This window comes from Hipposideros armiger, unplaced genomic scaffold (genome assembly GCF_001890085.2).
Source record: "Hipposideros armiger isolate ML-2016 unplaced genomic scaffold, ASM189008v1 scaffold_462, whole genome shotgun sequence".
Lineage (NCBI taxonomy): Eukaryota > Metazoa > Chordata > Mammalia > Chiroptera > Hipposideridae > Hipposideros > Hipposideros armiger.
This window is the reverse complement of record NW_017731812.1, coordinates 441,476-459,289: the sequence shown is the minus strand read 5'-3', so window position 1 is coordinate 459,289 and position 17,814 is coordinate 441,476. Positions and strand designations below refer to the sequence as shown.

Sequence of the window (17,814 nt, the reverse complement as noted above, 5' to 3'; positions counted from 1 at the left end):
ATCAGGAAGAGCGGGTCATTGGAGTATTTTTCAAGTAATCTTCCATAACTTTTGTTTTCTCTTCTGAGCATTTGATATATCTTGGTTAGGTGTGACTTTGAGTTTGTTCTCTCCGACAAAAGCCTGACATATGGCATTTGTCAGGTAATTCCCTTTAGCCTTAATAGAGAGTAAAGCTGGTATTGATATGCTCTTGTGAAAAATGAGAAAACTAACAGAGCCTGAATAGAAAGTTATCCCACTCCTACTCAGCGTTAAGCCCAGAATTACCCCAGGTAGAGCTAAAGTTTTTCTAAGAAATGTAAAATCCAGTTTTGCAGAGCAATTTGGGAACGCAATCCCACTTCTGTATATACAACCTGGAAAAACTTGTATACACATGCACAAGGAAATATGAAAGTATGTTCAGTGAAATACGTTTAAGGGCAAATAATTAGAAACAATTTAGATGTCCATCAGAAAGGTAATGAATACATAAATTCTACTTTTTCATTCATTGAAAACATAAAACTGTTAAAGTGAATAGATTATATCTTTATGAAACAAAATGGATGTGCCTCAAAATATAAGGAAAGTTATAGCATATTATATATATATATATATATATATATATATATATATGATACCATTTATGTAAAAAATAAAATAATATTTACTACTTATGGACATATATGTCCAGTACATTTTGAAAACCATGAATTTGATACAGCAAGCTGACTATAGTGCTTACCTCTGAGGATGAAGGAAGAATGAAAGCAGGGAAATGGTACTAGGATAGGGAAAATAAATGAACTCATCTGTGTGTGATATTTTATTACTTAAAACAAAATATGAGACTAATATGATACTTGTAGTAGATAGAATCTAAAATGACTCACAATGATTCCTAGTTACTGGTATTTACAGTGTAATTCCTTCTCCATTGTGAGCTGAAGCTAACAACGTGCTTTTAGAGAACAGGTTATGGCAACAATAAGGGAACATGACTCTCAACATTGGGTTACAAAGGACTCTGACTTCCAAAGAAGAATACTTAATCAGGACACAAATAAACAAATCTTGAATGACTATGGGAATTGGCTGTCTAGAAAATAATACCAATCTGTTGAGATGATCACAAGATAACACAGAAAATTAAAATAGATAACATTTATGAAGAAAACCTTAAATCATGATATCATAGGAAGAATTCCCTATAGAAAATATAGAAATATGGTGAGGACATCAACAAAATGAACAAATGTTATGTGTTTATTATCTCACATTCTCTGTGGGTCAGTAAGGAAAATGAGGCTTCACTGGGTCCTCTGCCTGTGTCTTTCACAAGGTAAAACTGCAGTCTAATACCAAGGTCAAATGGGTCCAGATCCACTTGTAAGCTCACCTCGCATGATTGTCAGCAGATCCAGGTGCTGAGGGATATTGGACTGCATATCTCAATTACTCATGGGCTGTTGGCCAGAGGCCATTCTCTGTGGCACTCTCCAACAGGGTAGCTCCCAACATTGTGGCTGACTTCCAATAGCAGGAGCAAGCCAGAGCAACAGAAGGGAAAAAAGACCGCCTCGCGAAGAGTACAAGAGTCAGCAATTGACACTTGATTGAGGTTCGAAAGTGGAGACAGTGAGTGAATAAAAATATTTGAGCTAGAATCATAAAGGAGAGAAGTGGAGCAGTGCATAGAAGGGAGAACATTGCTCATTGGAGTTGTGCATTGAGAAGTCCTCAAAAGTTATTTTGCTTTCCACCTCATATTGTTAATTTGGGTAATGACTATGATCATTTCAAATTGTATCAGGGCGAATGTTCAACAGATCAAGAGACATTGCCTAGTTAAAAATAAATAAATAAATAAAAACTAAGTTGTTAATAATTACTCTAAAGTACTTGTTTGAATATAAAGATTGTAATTTAATTGATTTAATTTTTTTTCTGACTGATTTATTGTGCTTAGCATAATAATCTCAAGATCCATCCATGTTGCTGCAAATGGCAGTATTTCATCTTTTCTTATGGCCAAGTAGTATTCCATTGTGTTTATATACCACATCTTTTTTATCCAATCATCTATTGAAGGACTTGGTTGTTTTCATGTCTTGAATACCATAAATAATGCTGCAATGAACATTGGGGTACATAGATCTTTAATAAATGTTTTCAGTTTTTTGGGGTAGATACCCAGGAGAGGGATTGCTAGGTCGTATGGTAATTCTATTTTTAATTTTTTGAGGAGCCTCTATACTGTTTTCCATACTGGCTGTACCAATTTACATTCCCGCCTACAGTGTATGTGGGTTCCATTTTCTCCACAGCCTCTCCAACACTTGTTATTATTTGTCTTGTTGATGACAGTCATTCTAACAGGTGTGAGGTAGTATCTCCTTGTGATTTTTATTTGCATTTCCCTAATAGCTAGTGAAGTTGCTAGTGAACCATATGACATTCATACGAGTATGTGGGATATAAAACTGAAAGCAACAGAGGAACAAGACAAACAAAAGAAACAAAACTCACAGACACAAACAGTTTAGTGGTTTCCAGAGGGAGGAAGGGGGTGGTAGAAGAGGGTAAAGGGGGTCAAATATGTGGTGATGGAAGGAGAACTGACTCTAGGTGGTGAACACATAATGCAATATATAGATGATGCATTATAGAACTGTACACTTGAAACCTATATAATTTTAATAAACATTGTCACCCCAATAAATTTAATTAAAAAATTTACTAAGGTTTAATTTGGAAATTTTTATGGTAAAATAGGTTAATTGAAAGCCTTTAGGAGTCAGCACCTCCAACAGTTGCTAAACATGGCCTAATTTTGTAATGTACACAAGGATTAACCACTGACGATAGTATACCTGTTATTCCCTTTATAAAGGAATGGAGAATAAATAGGTATTTGACTTAATCTCTTTTCATTGTTGTGGGTTTAGTAGGAGGAAACTTAAGTGTAGGGACATCTTCTATTATTGATGAGTTGGTTAGGTTTCTATGTTTTATCTTCCTTGCTCAGAAGCAGTTTGAATTAGGAGTGATTCCGACTAGAAAGTTCAAATTTTTACTAGGGGGCCCATTCCTGAGATTTAGAAACTACTAATCCTCCCTACAGTGGAAAAAAAGTGGGGGGTTATTTAGAAGCAATTAAAGTTAATTATTTCTTACTAAATCGAAGCATATAATTTTGTCTCTTTAATTCCCTCAATGATAAACACAAACCACAATTTACATAACACTCAAAGCCTTTTGCAGTTTCTACCACTGCCTTTGGACATATGGAAGAGCCCCACAACCTAGTAAATTTGTTTCCTCATATCCTTTGTACCTTTGACTGAATTTCATTGTTAATGTGGCTAATTTCAAATTTGACTTGGTACTTGGGCAATGGCGTCATGACCCAAAGTGATCTCTGTGTTGACAATTTTCCACTGTTTCCTCAAAATAGCCTTTGCTAGTAAACTGTTTTGGATGACCAAATTGAAATTTAGATGATCTTTTATGAGAATAAGAATTCCCTCTGGAAGGGGAAAAATGTATTTCACTTGGATGATATACTCCTATATAAATCACATTAATCCAGTTTCTGTCATTTAAGAAAGAGACCTTACAATTTTACGACCATTCATTGAAACATTATAATTTTATTCTTTTATTTTTTTTTTACAAATATTTTGGAGAGCTATTGTTCATAATATATCCAAAAGGTGGAAACAAGTGAAATGTCCATAAATGGATGAATGGATAAACATATTTGGTACATACATACAATGGAATATTATTCAGTCACAAAAAGAATAAAGTACTGATACATGCTATAGCTTGGATGAACCTCAATATCTTTATGCTAAGTGAGATAAGCCAAACACCAAAGGTCATATGCTGTATGATTTCTTTTATGTGACATAATCGGAATAGGTGAATGCACAGAGACAAACAGCAGATTAGAGGATACCAAGAAATACTGGGAGGGGACAATAGGGAATTATTAGTTAGGGGAATTATGGGGTGCTTTTTATGGAGTGATGAAAAATTTTGAAACCCGAGAGAGCTGATGGTTGTACAACATTGTGAATATACTAAATATAGGATTATAGGAAAAAGTCATGGCGCATTTTTGCAACTGATGGCACAAATTCATTTTTGGAAGTACTAGAGTCATTCACATCTATGTTATTGCTATGTCATTTGACAGCTGACTGTTCTAGCTTCAATCTAAAAAAAAAATTGAGCGATTGATTGAGTTTTGGAGATTTTACAAGTTGAAGATGGAAGACCAAACTGTACATTTTCACCATATTTTACTCTTTTACTTCCATAAAAGTAAGAACACGCGTCAAGCTTGTGAAAATTTGTGTAAAGTTTATGATGACAATGCTCTACAAAAACATCAATGCCAACAATAGTTCATGAAATTCCGTGCTGGTGATTTTTATCTCAACGACGCTCCTCAGTCAGGGAGGCCCACTGAGGTTGATGACGACAAAATAAAGGCATTGATCGAGTCAAACCCACGTTACACGACACAAGACATAACAGAAACATTAAACATCCATCATTCAAGCATTCACAACTACCTGAAGAAGCTGGGATACGTAAGCAAGCTCGATATTTGGGCCCCTCATGAACTCAAAGTTCATTTGACAGCAGCACATATAAACATCTGCAATATGCTCATTAAATGTGAGGAAAATGATCCTTTTTTGAAGCGACTGATAACTGGTGAAGAGAAGTGGATTGTTTACAACAATGTGGTGCACAAACGGTCTTGGTCCTGACATGATGATTTGCCTTAAATGACATCAAAGCAGACATTCATCAGAGGAAGGTTATGCTCTCAGTGTGGTGGGATTTCAAATGTGTCGTGATTTTCAAGCTCCTACCAAGGAACCAAACAATCAATTCAAATATGTACTGTCGGCAATTGGACAGTTTTAACAAATCCATCATCCAGAAACGTCCAGAGCTCATTAATTGTAAAGGAGTTGTGTTCCATCACGACAATGCAAGACCACACACAAGTTTGATCACCCGTCAAAAATTATTGGAGCTTGGATGGGATGTGTTGCCACACCCACCATACTCGCCTGACCTTGCACCATCAGACTTCAACTTGTTTCACTCTCTTCAAAACTCCTTGCATGGTATAATGTCAATTTAGATGAGGCTGTAAATCAGCACCTTGTTCAGTTTTTCGCAAATAAAGACAGGTCCTTCTATGAACGAGGAATTATGAAGCTCACTGGACAAGGCACCTCTTGGTTGCACATCATGCTCCCCTGCCCAGTAATGAAATACAGTCCTGGAACACCAAACCAGTAATTTACACTTGCAAGTGGAACTCGATGGGCAGCAGCAGAGGCAGCTTTCATCATCAACTGGCGGAATTTGATGGCACCTCCTTTTCTGAAGGCTAATTTAAAAGTAGCCTGTCCTTTCCAGCCACCATCTGGAGCTGCCTGAATGGTTCCTTTAATGTAGATGCGGGCAAAGACAGGTTGTTCAATGGTACAGTTACTCATCAGATCAAATGGCATCATAAAAGAAAACATGGGATCACTGACTGAGTGTGAAGTCACGAAGATTATCCTGTGTGAAGTGAGAAACAATGTTCCCCTCTTTGTACCACTGAAGAAATTGGATCCCTCTGGTTGCTGTGGAAAGGAGAGCTTCACATCCTGACACTGCTTCAAGACACTTTCACCATAAGAGATGACGGCCCCGCGGCGGTTCTCCGTGTGGTTCTGATACACCGTCATCTTGCTCCGGTCTCTCTTGCCGCCTTTATTCTTTTATTATATTCTTAATTTTTAGAGCTATTGTTATTGTTTTGTAGTAGTATGCTTTTCTGTCCAGCTTCACTATATGCTATTGGAGCAAAGACGACCTCATACACTCCTCTTTATCCTCTTTCAGCCCTTAGAGCAGTGCACGCTTACTAGGAGCTTAACAAATATTGCTAAATAAGGGGGCATCTACTCGAGGAATTTGAACTCTGAATTTAGGATGAATTTCTACACTACGATAGAATATTTGCCTGAGTATGTTTTAACTAAACTGTGTATTTTGAATTACAAATGAAATGAAAAGGAGAAAAGAACAGTGCTCTCCCTTTTAACAAGATGGCCTAGTGATTCGTTATCTTCTGAATGCAATAAAGATTGATGCACTTTGATCAGTATCATAAGTGATAGCATCTCTGAATTATTTGATCTCTCTTTTATAGCTATGTTAGAAAATGACATAAAAACTTATTAAACACTCAATTTATATTGTGTGCAACATAATGCCACTACCCATAAAACATATATCACAATGCTTTTTAATAAAGGATTATTTAATTCTTAGCAATCCTTGAAAGCTTTATAATGACAGTTTACACTTGTTCAAATTTTATAAAGAAACTTAATTTCAATGTTGAAAAGCAACTTAAAGTTGTAGGAATGTTTGGATATTTTCTTTAAGAATTCATCTTTGATGCCCAGATGGTATGAAAAGTTTTTCTCACATTTTAACTGAATGTCATTATAAAATGCAATTTCTAATTAAACATTTCAAACTTTCTGGAAATTATCACGTAAAATATATTAATGATCATTAAAAGTACAGTTCTTGTAATTGTATTGGACATAATAGGCTAATACTTCCTCTAGATTATATTACTGATATACTTAGGTCACATTACATGAATAAAGTAGATAAGGCTATAAATTAGAGCTAACCAGCAGGTTGAAAGGTTTGGGATCTGGCATTAGACCCTATCTTTGAGAAAAATGGGTACAGAAGTAATTGTTCCAAAGAGGATTTAAGTCTGAATGGCAAGTTTAGAATCTAGGGAGGCATGATCCAGGAAGCAATAGAAAACAATAACCCAACGCCCAGCAGTAAGGCTTCCCTAGAGAACCTCGCTGTAGGAATCTCAGATTAAGTGATACTAAAAACATTTTGGCAGGAACAAAGTTAGTATAGGGGTGGAGCCTATCGATAAGCGGCAGTCATTTCAAAGGGGTTAGGAATGGCGAGATATCAGCTTGATCCCAGGACAGGACTCTACAAGGGAAATCGCTGTCTCCATAAATAAAATAACATTATCAGTGCTTCAAAAAAAACTCCACTGGGAGAAAGGCAGATGGGCCCCAGAGTCATTATTTCAAGGTAGGGCTTTATCTTGCTGTTCATGCATCTCTTGTGGAAAACTACTGCCAACACCAGGCTCACTTTAGTCTGTCATTTTTTCTTGTTTATTGCTCTATTTGGATTCTAAAAAGATATGGCACTTCAGAGGTGTTCCGGAAATGTGTGGAGTTGTTTTGGTTGATTCAGGGATTCTAGGATGCATTACTTTTAGAGAATGGAGACTAGGAATGCTAAATGACCTGTTATTATAATGCCAGGACTCTTAAATGTCCTGTCAGACATTCACATGAGTTGAAAATCCCCTTTATAATTTTTTGAGACTAGAATCCAGCTCTGTATTTTTGACATATAATAGTTATGTCAATGCAGAAATTGTGTCAGTTTTAACAAGATTATATATAATTTTGTTAAGAACTTTACCAGGAGTTGTTGGCTATTTAGAAAATCACATCACCTAACACCAGGAGCATGCATGATACTTGAGTGAAAAATACCACACTTGGATAAGTTTGCATTTGCAGCTGCTACATTCATGGAGATTTTATGAACAAAAACAAACTTTGATTACCACTTTATGTCTTAATTGTTCCTGAGAATTTATATTGAATTAAATACTGTTTTATATTCTCTTTTATTTGTCCTTTTATTAAATTAAAAAATTGTACATAAGTAGGTTAGAATACTTATTAATTTTTATAAAAGGAGAATTATAAAATATTTGTTCTAAAAGAATTTGAGAACCACTAACCTAAATAAGGATGTACAGCACTTTTTCCTCAATTTTATATTGTTTTTCTGGGCTTGCTGAGACCAGAATGGATGGGGTTGCTCCTAAGGCTCAAGGATAACAAAAGGGGAAAAGGAAAAAGAATATATATATATATATATATATATATATATATATATATATATATATAGAGAGAGAGAGAGAGAGAGAGAGAGAGAGAGNGCCAAAAAATGTATACACATTTTAAGAAAGGAAAAGACTATTAAAATTATACTACTCAATGTATACTGATAACATAAGATGAATACAAGCCTTTTGTATACATTTTTTGGCACTCTGGTATATATATATATATATATATATATATATATATATATATATATATATATATATATATATATATTTGATTTTAGATTAACAAATATAATTTATTAAACATCTCCAATTTATGTCACTCTACATAATTACCTCCAAACCTAGCCCCTAGCTTGCCTCCTTAGCTGAGACCATTTTGCTAAAATAATTTGGATGATCCCAGAGCATACCTTGTTTTTCTGATACAAACCTAAGAGAAAGCTATCCAGAGTAATTCTGTCGTTACCTTTCTCACATGTTTACCTTCCACATTTTAGATAACTGTTTGAAGATCTATTGCTTCCATGGATGCAAACCCCTTGGGAGGAATATATGTTCTTCTCAGAGAAGACCCTGTGCTCTACTGAGCTGACTGAGTCCTAGCTTGTTATGTGGTTGCAACATCAATACCACCACAACCTCAAATTTGTTCAAATGCAGAGACTAATGATGCTACACACATACCAAAGGATATGACAATATATATTATTCACATCATAAGGGTTTATGATGAGGGCAGGATAAGCTGGTCTGAAAATCGCTTGAGAAAGGATGGGAAGGAATGGGTAGCTTTGCCTTTTACTGTGGTAGAGGAGTTTAGCAACAGTGAGAGTTCTTATGGGGGCTGGAGTTTGCGTGCTGTGAACCTTCCCATCTTAGTCAAGAGAGGAGGGCTTATCAGTGATGCAGCCTAAGTGAGTCAAAAGGGTAAAAGCAGCTGGTGGGGCTGAAAAGCCATCAGTAGTCAAAGATCAGAAATGAATCAGACTCTGAATTACCTTACTATATAGTGAAAAGCAACCATGTGAAAATACAAAACAAGAACCATAGCATCCATATAATACAAATGTCTAAATAATAGCACTAGACCTTCTAGAAGGGTTAACAAAGTAAGATTTAGGAATGGAAATGTAGGACAGAAACCCAGTTTCAGAATTTGGGCACATGAAGAAGGATTGGTACTCAGGGATTAAGTAGAAAACCAGTAATAAAAACTGGAGCACTATAACTGATAAAGTTAGATATTGTATAAGGTTGACTAGTTGAATATCTCTCTAGGCCTGGGAATGTACTTTAACTAGGTAGTTATGAACAGGCTTGAACTAGAGAGAAAAAAATACAAGTCAATCTCTATAATCTAATGATGATATGTACTTCAGTGAATATTGCTTCCAAATCAAATTATATATTTCAAGTTTGAAAATTATTTGTTTAAGTAATATTAATCAAGATAAGAAATTCTGGATATTATAACAATTTCTTAACACAATACATGCTTCCTTCTTATTCACATCACATTCCACTTGGTTGTTCAATGAGTGGCTTTCCATGTGGAGAGTTGGAAAACCAAATTTGATCCATCTAATACCTTTAACATCCATTAGGCCCTCCACGGCATGTACCGCTCCCCTACCGTCAGCTAGTTGGCAAATGAAGAGAGAATGGATGGAGGACCGTGCATGATTTTATATCTAGTCCAGGATTTCACATTCCCTCATTACGGGTAATACAGAGGCACCTGAAAAGAACATAGCAACCAAATTTAAAAGTCAAACAGCAAAAGAATAAAGATATCAAAGTTTTTACAGAGATGATAGATAAGGCATTAAAAAAATCCAAGGTATGCCTAAGTGATGTGAAAACAGAACAAATGAAGAAGAAATCCTCTTGAAAAAGAAATTATTGAACATGAAAGTTATACAAAATGACTAACACAAAGGTATAGTTACCAAAATTCTTTAAATTCAAGGATGAGGAGAGAGGCGTATGGGCATCCAAGCATAAAATCTAGCTGCTGAAAAGTGAAGAAAGTTAGGCTAGACTCAGATGTCACCATGGCGATGTTAAACATGAATACAGAGAGAGAAAGTGGAACAACATCTATAGTCATTAATGAAACTAGTAGTGAATGCCTAATTTCAGACTCAGTCAACTTGTCTTTCAATTATAAAGACAGCGAACAGATATTCTTAACCATATAACAAGAAATATAACGCATATGATCTTTTTATTGGGGAAAAAATAAAAATCTTAGAAATGGAAAACCATGGTGAGAAGACATAATAAGTGTTTAATTTCATAATAGTAATAACTATGAGTAAGAAACTATGTGAACTGATTAACAAACAAAACAGAAAATTTAGGAAGTAAACTTGGGAGGAGTAAGAGAATGTTAATTTCATCATTCTTTGTTGCAGAGACACAACAGATAATTTCTAAATTGAAATAATCCTCTTCTGAAGAAAGGACACTTTTGAGATATGAATCTGATATTTCAGACAATAACCACTAACTAGCATTATAGGTTCAGCCATCTATAGCTATCTTGTAGTCTGTTCAATAAAAGCCTAAAAAAGAAAAAACATTCAAAAACATTATTCCTATGAAAAATTAACATTGTGTGTGATGGCATCTGCCTGCTACACAGATATCTAAAAGTTTTTTACCTTGTTAAATAAAGATTAATTTATTGGTTATCAGGATCTTTGTGATGATTTACTGTCATATAAGTTTTGAAGTCCATCTACACAAGTCACGAATCCCATCAAGCTAAAAACTACAAAACGTAAAGACATTGCTTTAAGTAATGAATGCATCATCTTTATCAATAAATGGAGTCCATTATTACAGGAGAATTAATCAAATAATCTAAATTTACCTGTAATAATGGCTTCTTGGCATGAAACTTTAAAATCTAATCTCTTCAGAGGTAGAATCATCATTGATTACCCTTGGCTGGGAATTGGAACACACTACAGTGCTCTTCCACCCCTTACAATGAACTCTATTTCTAAGAGAAAATCAAGAGATAAAGAAACAGGGTGAATGAGTGTGTGCTAAGATACTTTTGTGACATTGAACAATGAAGAGATATGTAAGAGTATGGGCACTCATAATAGAATAAAGGGTGTTCAGACTAGGCCCTTGTTTTTCAGTCTATAATTTAGCAAATCTTACCCTTCTGGCAACCTTTACTTCTCTTGCCTGTTTTGACAATTTTCAGAACATAAGATTTGGGACACAAGAACTTTAGTTAAAATCCACTATTTACTGTGTGGCTGATTTTGCAGAAGTCTCTCAGAACGTCAGAGCTTTCATCTTGGAATTAGAAATAATTATAATGCTCAGCTCAGAGAATTAAATAATATACATGAAAGTGCTTTATAAATGTAACATAATAATAATAGTAACATAAGTAATAGTAATATTAGTGGTAGTGACAATCAGGTTCTAGATACCAAGAACCCTGGATTTGTATTAGAAGTTTGTAATTTATTTCCTATATAAATTTAGTGAGTTAATTTCAGCCTCAGTTTTGTCATCTAAAAAATGAGGGGATTATGTCTGGTCACATGATTGTTGTGTTAAGTGATATTTTACATATAAATTATTCAGTATAATGTCTACCATGTAGTATTATACCACAAATTAAAAGTTATTATTATTTACTGTAATTTATTGAGTAATTATGATATACCACATATTTACAAATGTTAATGTCAGTTGATCTTCAAAACAATACTTTAAGGAGACATTATTATGTACAATTAATCAATCAAGCAGCAAAGGATTAAAGTAGTTGGCTCAAGGCTAGAAAATGATGGTACTGGAATTTAAACCCAAGTTTGTCTGACTCCAAAGCTCATATGTTTTGTAATACATAAATATATAAAACATATTATCTGTTAATTTTATATATCAAAGGCATATATAATATTTATTTCAGTAGTCATATCTTAATATGTAAAGATTAGAAGGTTTTTTTTTATAATTTAGTTCTACAACTTAATTATAATTAAGAGTTTAATGAAGTTTCCTGTGCTTTCCCAAATTTTTATAAATTCATTATGATGCAATAACAAATACCATATTTTCACAATAACTTCCTCTAGTTATTTATTTATCCTATCACTTATTTATTTTGCTTTTTTAAAAAATAAAAGTTTTAAGTGGCAATACTGTAATTTGGTGTAGAGAAACTCATGTCAGCTATTTTCATGTAATATTTTTTGTTGTAGCTTAAGAAAAAGCATCTCACCTAGGTTATCTAGGACTCAAAGAAAATACTTCTTAGTGCCTACCCATTGTGAGTGCTCAGTTTTTATTGGATGAATGTTAAGAATAACACAAATACCTTCCCCTTTTCCCCCCAAAGAATGGATATATAATGCATTTAAAGCCAAGACATGGGCCGGCCGAGTGGCGCGATGGTTAAGATCTGGCTTGGGACGCCAGAGAGCCCCGGTTCGGATCCCACATATGAGGGCCAGTGACACTGCCCTCTACAAAATAAATAAATAAATAAATAAATAAATAAATAAATAAATAAAGCCAAGACATGGAAACAACCAAAGTGTCCTTCGATAGATGTTTGGAAAAAGATGTGTTATATATACACAATGGAATACTATTCTGCCATAAGAAAAGATGAAATAGTTCCATTTGCAACAACATGGATGGGTCTTGAGATTATAATGCTAAGTGAAATAAGTCAGACAGAAAATGTTGAGAACCATATGATTTCACTGATATGTGGTATATAAAACTGAAAACAACAAAAGAACAAGAGAAACAAATGAAGAAACAAAACTCAGACACAGACAACAGTTTAGTGGTTATAGAGGGCAAGGGGGGAGGGAGGTAGTAGATGAGGGTAAAGGGATCAAATACATTCTGATGCAAAGAGAACTGACTCAAGGTGGTGAACACACAGTGTGATATATAGATGATGTGTCACAGACTTGTACACCTGAAATCTATGTAACTTTGCTAACAATTGTCACCCAATAAACTTAAAAAAAAAAAAGACAGCAAATCAATTTACCCATATTTTAAGTTTGAAAGCACATATCTTTTTTCAGTATAACTTTTTCATGCTCAAGTTTCCTGGGACATTCATTCATTCAAAAATATCTTTCCTGATATATATATTTTGTGTGTGGTTAACCAAGGAGGATGTAAACCTCCAACTGTTTGGTACAGACATTGGAAATATGTCTTTTCTAAACCCTTCCTGCTTCATTGTGTTAAGGCAGTGGTTTTAAACAAATACAATTTTGACCCCAGGGAACATTAAACAATGTCTGGAGACATTTTTGATTGTCACCTTTTGGGGAGGTGTGCTAATGGAATGTAGTGAATAGAGGCCAGGTATGATGGTAAATCTTACAAAGCACAGGACAGCCCTCACAACACAGAATATCCCAAAATATCACTTGTGCCAAGGTTGAGAATCTTGATCTAAGGTTATCATGTAATCAAAGTCATGATTAATAAAAATGAAGCAAAAATTTGTTTTCTTAGTTTACAATTCAGAATGTTATAGATCCTAGGTATGCATATAATTCTGCAAATTCTTACACTATGCAGGCTAATATGACTTATACTCGCCACAGCACATTTATTCATCATTTATCATTATTTCTCTAGCAGAATTATCCTCAAGTCCAAGCTGACATTTTGGGCCCATTTTTATTTCTACATTTCCATGAAATTTTCATTAGTTTAAAATTACCTTTGTCATAGAATGTTTCTGAGTTTTTACTAATTAAATGAGATAGAATGTAGAATCTGGCATATGGTAAACACTTAATTACTTTAAGTGCTCTTCTCTATTGCCCTCTTTTTCATGCCTTTTCTTACGTGACCTCCTTGTTTACTTTACTTACGTACTGGTGAACATTTAACTGTATACAGTATTGACATTTTTATTCAGTTATTTGACTTTCTTGAGGACATGCCTCATTCCATGAGAATGCATTTTTTTTGCATTACATACTTTTTTCCCTACCATCCAGCATTGTTAGCACTAAGTAGTGCTTGATTGTATGAATGAAAGAAGGAATATCCAAAGAATGCATGACCAATGTTTTCATATGTATAGTACCCAACTAGTAATAAAATATTAGTTCATGATTTTCTCTTTATTGTATTGTGTATTCTTTTTAACATTCTAAAAGATTTACAAACTTGCAGGGTTTTTTTAGATAATGTTTTTGTTTAGTATTATTTAGATGATAATAGTGTGCTTCAGGTGAATACAAAGACATATATATTTAAAAATGTACAAAACCAATGCTTGCAATGTTTGTTTTTCCATTACCTATATCACATTTTTAAAGACAGTCTTAGTCAATTATAAAAAAAAAATTTCTAGTTATGTCTCTGCACCTTACTAAAACAATGTGATTTGATAGCTATACCTTTACTTTGGTAATATGACTGTTGAGTACAAGGAAAGAGCAAGAATTTTGAATGCAAACATAAGTGAGAAAAAAACATGTATTGATAATTTAAGAAATTTTAAAGTGTGTCTTCTTTGGTCCTTACAGAAAGTGTGGACTATGGGCCAGTGTTTGTACAAGAACCAGATGATATAATTTTCCCGACTGATTCTGATGAAAAGAAAGTAGCACTGAATTGTGAAGTTCGTGGCAACCCAGTTCCCAATTACAGGTAGACATTCTATTAATTATTTTTCTTAAGTCTTAAAAATTCCCTTTAATAAAATTCTGACACTCCCAGAGAGTATTATGTCTCAAATCATTTTTACATATTTATCTTCTGATTTTTCCTAAGATGGCTTCGAAATGGAACAGAAATAGATTTGGAAAGTGATTATCGCTACAGTTTGATAGACGGGACCTTCATTATAAGCAATCCAAGTGAAGCAAAGGATTCTGGTCATTATCAGTGTTTAGCAGCCAACACTTTTGGAAGTATTCTTAGTAGAGAAGCCATACTTCAGTTTGCCTGTGAGTAAAGTTTATGCTTTTTCCATATATATGTATGCAGTATATATATATATATATATATATATATATATATATATATATATATATATATATATATATATATATATATAATTTTAAAGTTGTTAAGGCAAAAGCTTAAAACTTCGAAATGTAAAATAGTGGAAAACCTTGGTAAAGATTAGAACTATGCAAACAATGCATTTCTTCCTGAGATATTCTGAAATTTCCTGAAATGTTTGCCTTCTTCAAATAAACCACATACTAATCTGGGAGGTGAAAAATCCTATTCATGAAAGCAGATAAAGTTTAGAATTCAAATATCTTTTGAAATCTAGGAAAAAATAGATTCCTAATTCTGTCTGCTTTTTAAAATATCTACATATTATCTGCTTTTATCCTTTTACTGTCTATTATAGTCTATTTGCTATAGATTCTTCTGGAAATAAGATAGCATATTCTAAAAATTCTGCTAATGGTCAATTAACCAAAAAAAGTCCTCTGAAATGCTAATATTTCAGAGATTCTGACTATACCTTCCTCCCAGTTTGACCTAACTTTTTTATTAGAAAAATGAGACCCCACATAATCATGTATACTAACGAGAATATATACATTTTCTAAAATAGATCATATGTCTAATTAATTAAATGTATTGATTTCTTAAAATTCTTGAAATTATTTCACTTGTAATGAGGGCTTACACCAAACTAAGGATAGGCTACGTGGTGAAAAAAACTTTATATTTTTCCTTAGTAAGTAATTCTACTTGAATTTAAAAACTTGAGGATTACAAATTCTAACATATAAATAGGAGGGGCAAGAATCTTTGTGTTAATAATTCATATGTAACTATTTGCTACATAATTTATCACAAAGTGTTTTTTAAGTTAAAAATTACACCCTGAAGAATGGAACAATTGATTTTTTTCTATATAATCATCCTCACGTTATTATTTCTGATTAAGCAGAATCCAGACACCCTTTAAAAGAGTATGAAGGAGAAAAGGAAAGAATAAAAAAAAATGATAATGGATTGGTTTGGAGAACATTGATTTAGGTCCTAGAAAAATCTAAATGTTATCTTTTAAATTATATTTGGCTAAGAAGTTCATACAGGTACTTTACAGATACCAGATATACCAAGATCGTAGCCTACTTTTCATTTTAGAAAATATTGTGTGGTGCATCACAGAACCTAAAACTTTTCATTATGCACATTAAAAAGGAACTTAATAAACAATATGAATAACCTTCCATATCACTCCTCTGTTAAATAGAGCAGTCTTTTCAAGACGAATACAGGAAATCCAGAGATCATGATGTACAAATATTAGTGGCTTATACCTTTCTCTTTGGACTATACAATCTGACATACGCACACCGATTCACAATAGCCTGTGCGAGTATATCAATTGTTTCTTTCCCTCAAATCCACAGTGGCAGCAAAATAGGTGAAATTTTCTGCATCCTACAGAGCATAAATCTATTTGCTAGAAGATTGTAGGTGTTCTTATGACCATGCCTTACTAGGATTCCTGAAAAGACTAGTAGCCACTGTTATCAAATACTCACTCCCACCTACAGTGAGCAAACTGGCAACAACATTTACAGTTCAATGACGGCAAGGGAAGCTTCCTCCCTCTGTCTGTCTATCTGTCTATCATCTATCTATCTATCTATCTATCTATCTATCTATCTATCTATCTATCTATCTATCATCTATTATCTATCTATCATCCATCATCTCTCTTACCTATTCAGCATCAAGCTGTTCTGAGCTTGAGTTAACAGCAATAGTTGCTTTATTTTTAACTTAAACATATGAGTAGACATACATATGCATTCATTGGTAGCATTTATGTCCCTGCCCATACCTACTCCCACCACACCTGACTCAACATTGTGTTCCGGAAGCCATACATATGCATAAGGGCCCCTCGGTGCCGGTTGAAGGAGTCAGTCATTTACAAAAGGAAGGCCGCTTCTGCCTCAAAATTATTCCCCCACTAGATATCATTATGTTTATATTGATGACATAAAAAAAAGTTCTTTAGGTTTAGTTTTATCTTTTTTCCAGGTGATCTTTGGGGAAAAAAGGCAAATATATGTGGTAGAGAGAAAGGGTAAAGAGTTGATCAACTTGCTTTCTAGTTACTTGGGTATGAGCATGGTTGCTATAGGATTCTAGGAGTCAAGGTAGTTTTGTGATTAGGGAAGAAAACGGGGTAAAAAGTTGGTGAGAGAAAAAAGAAAAGGGTTTCTCAAAAGAAGTGAAAGGATGCAAAGGTAAAGTAAGACAAAAACCTTTGTGGCAGCTTTCCTTTACGTCATGATTTTCTGTATCCAGCCTCATAGATAGACAATGAACTCCCTATTTATTGCTAGCAGAATGTTTAAAATCTAAAGGGTTTTTGTGAGTGGAAGAACCATCATTACTTGACACAATTTAAAGCTGAAATTATTAATCCTTTTTACCCATCAACCACTATTTATGTAAAAATTTAAATATTCATTATACAACTAATATTTCAAAACTAATGTATTTAGCAAATTTAGACAAATATTAAAAACTACTTAATCAAATCAACTATTCAAACCTAATACATGAGTCTATTAAAGGTTTTAAATGTCATAAAATTAGACTGCAAATTATCAAGATGATTACAAAAACTTTTTATTAATACTTATAACTGTCTTGTGCATATTTTTGAGTTACACTTTATGCTTAACTCAGTTCATAATAATTTTATTATGTAAATATTTTTACCTTTTATACATTAATTTTATACATATATACAAAAACTATCAGATATTTTTTCTACAGTATTTAATAGTAGTATGATCTAA

The 17,814-nt window shown here is 33.6% G+C and overlaps 2 protein-coding genes across 2 annotated transcripts in view; one reads left to right on the top strand and one right to left on the bottom strand.

Annotated features, from left to right (window-relative positions):
- The window catches only part of LOC109395280 (contactin-5-like), a 1,255,350-nt gene that overhangs the window by 817,885 nt on the left and 419,651 nt on the right, over positions 1 to 17,814 (top strand). The window contains exons 5-6 of the mRNA XM_019666163.1: positions 14,545 to 14,668; positions 14,792 to 14,967. Of these exons, the coding sequence (XP_019521708.1) occupies positions 14,545 to 14,668; positions 14,792 to 14,967 (300 nt within the window). The remainder of the gene's footprint in view (positions 1 to 14,544; positions 14,669 to 14,791; positions 14,968 to 17,814) is intronic.
- LOC109395279 (postacrosomal sheath WW domain-binding protein-like) lies at positions 3,062 to 5,753 on the bottom strand. The gene is made up of 2 exons (XM_019666162.1): positions 5,238 to 5,753; positions 3,062 to 3,103 (listed from the first exon to the last, which is right to left on the bottom strand). Exons 1-2 carry the CDS (start codon positions 5,751 to 5,753, stop codon positions 3,062 to 3,064), a joined length of 558 nt encoding a protein of 185 aa, XP_019521707.1.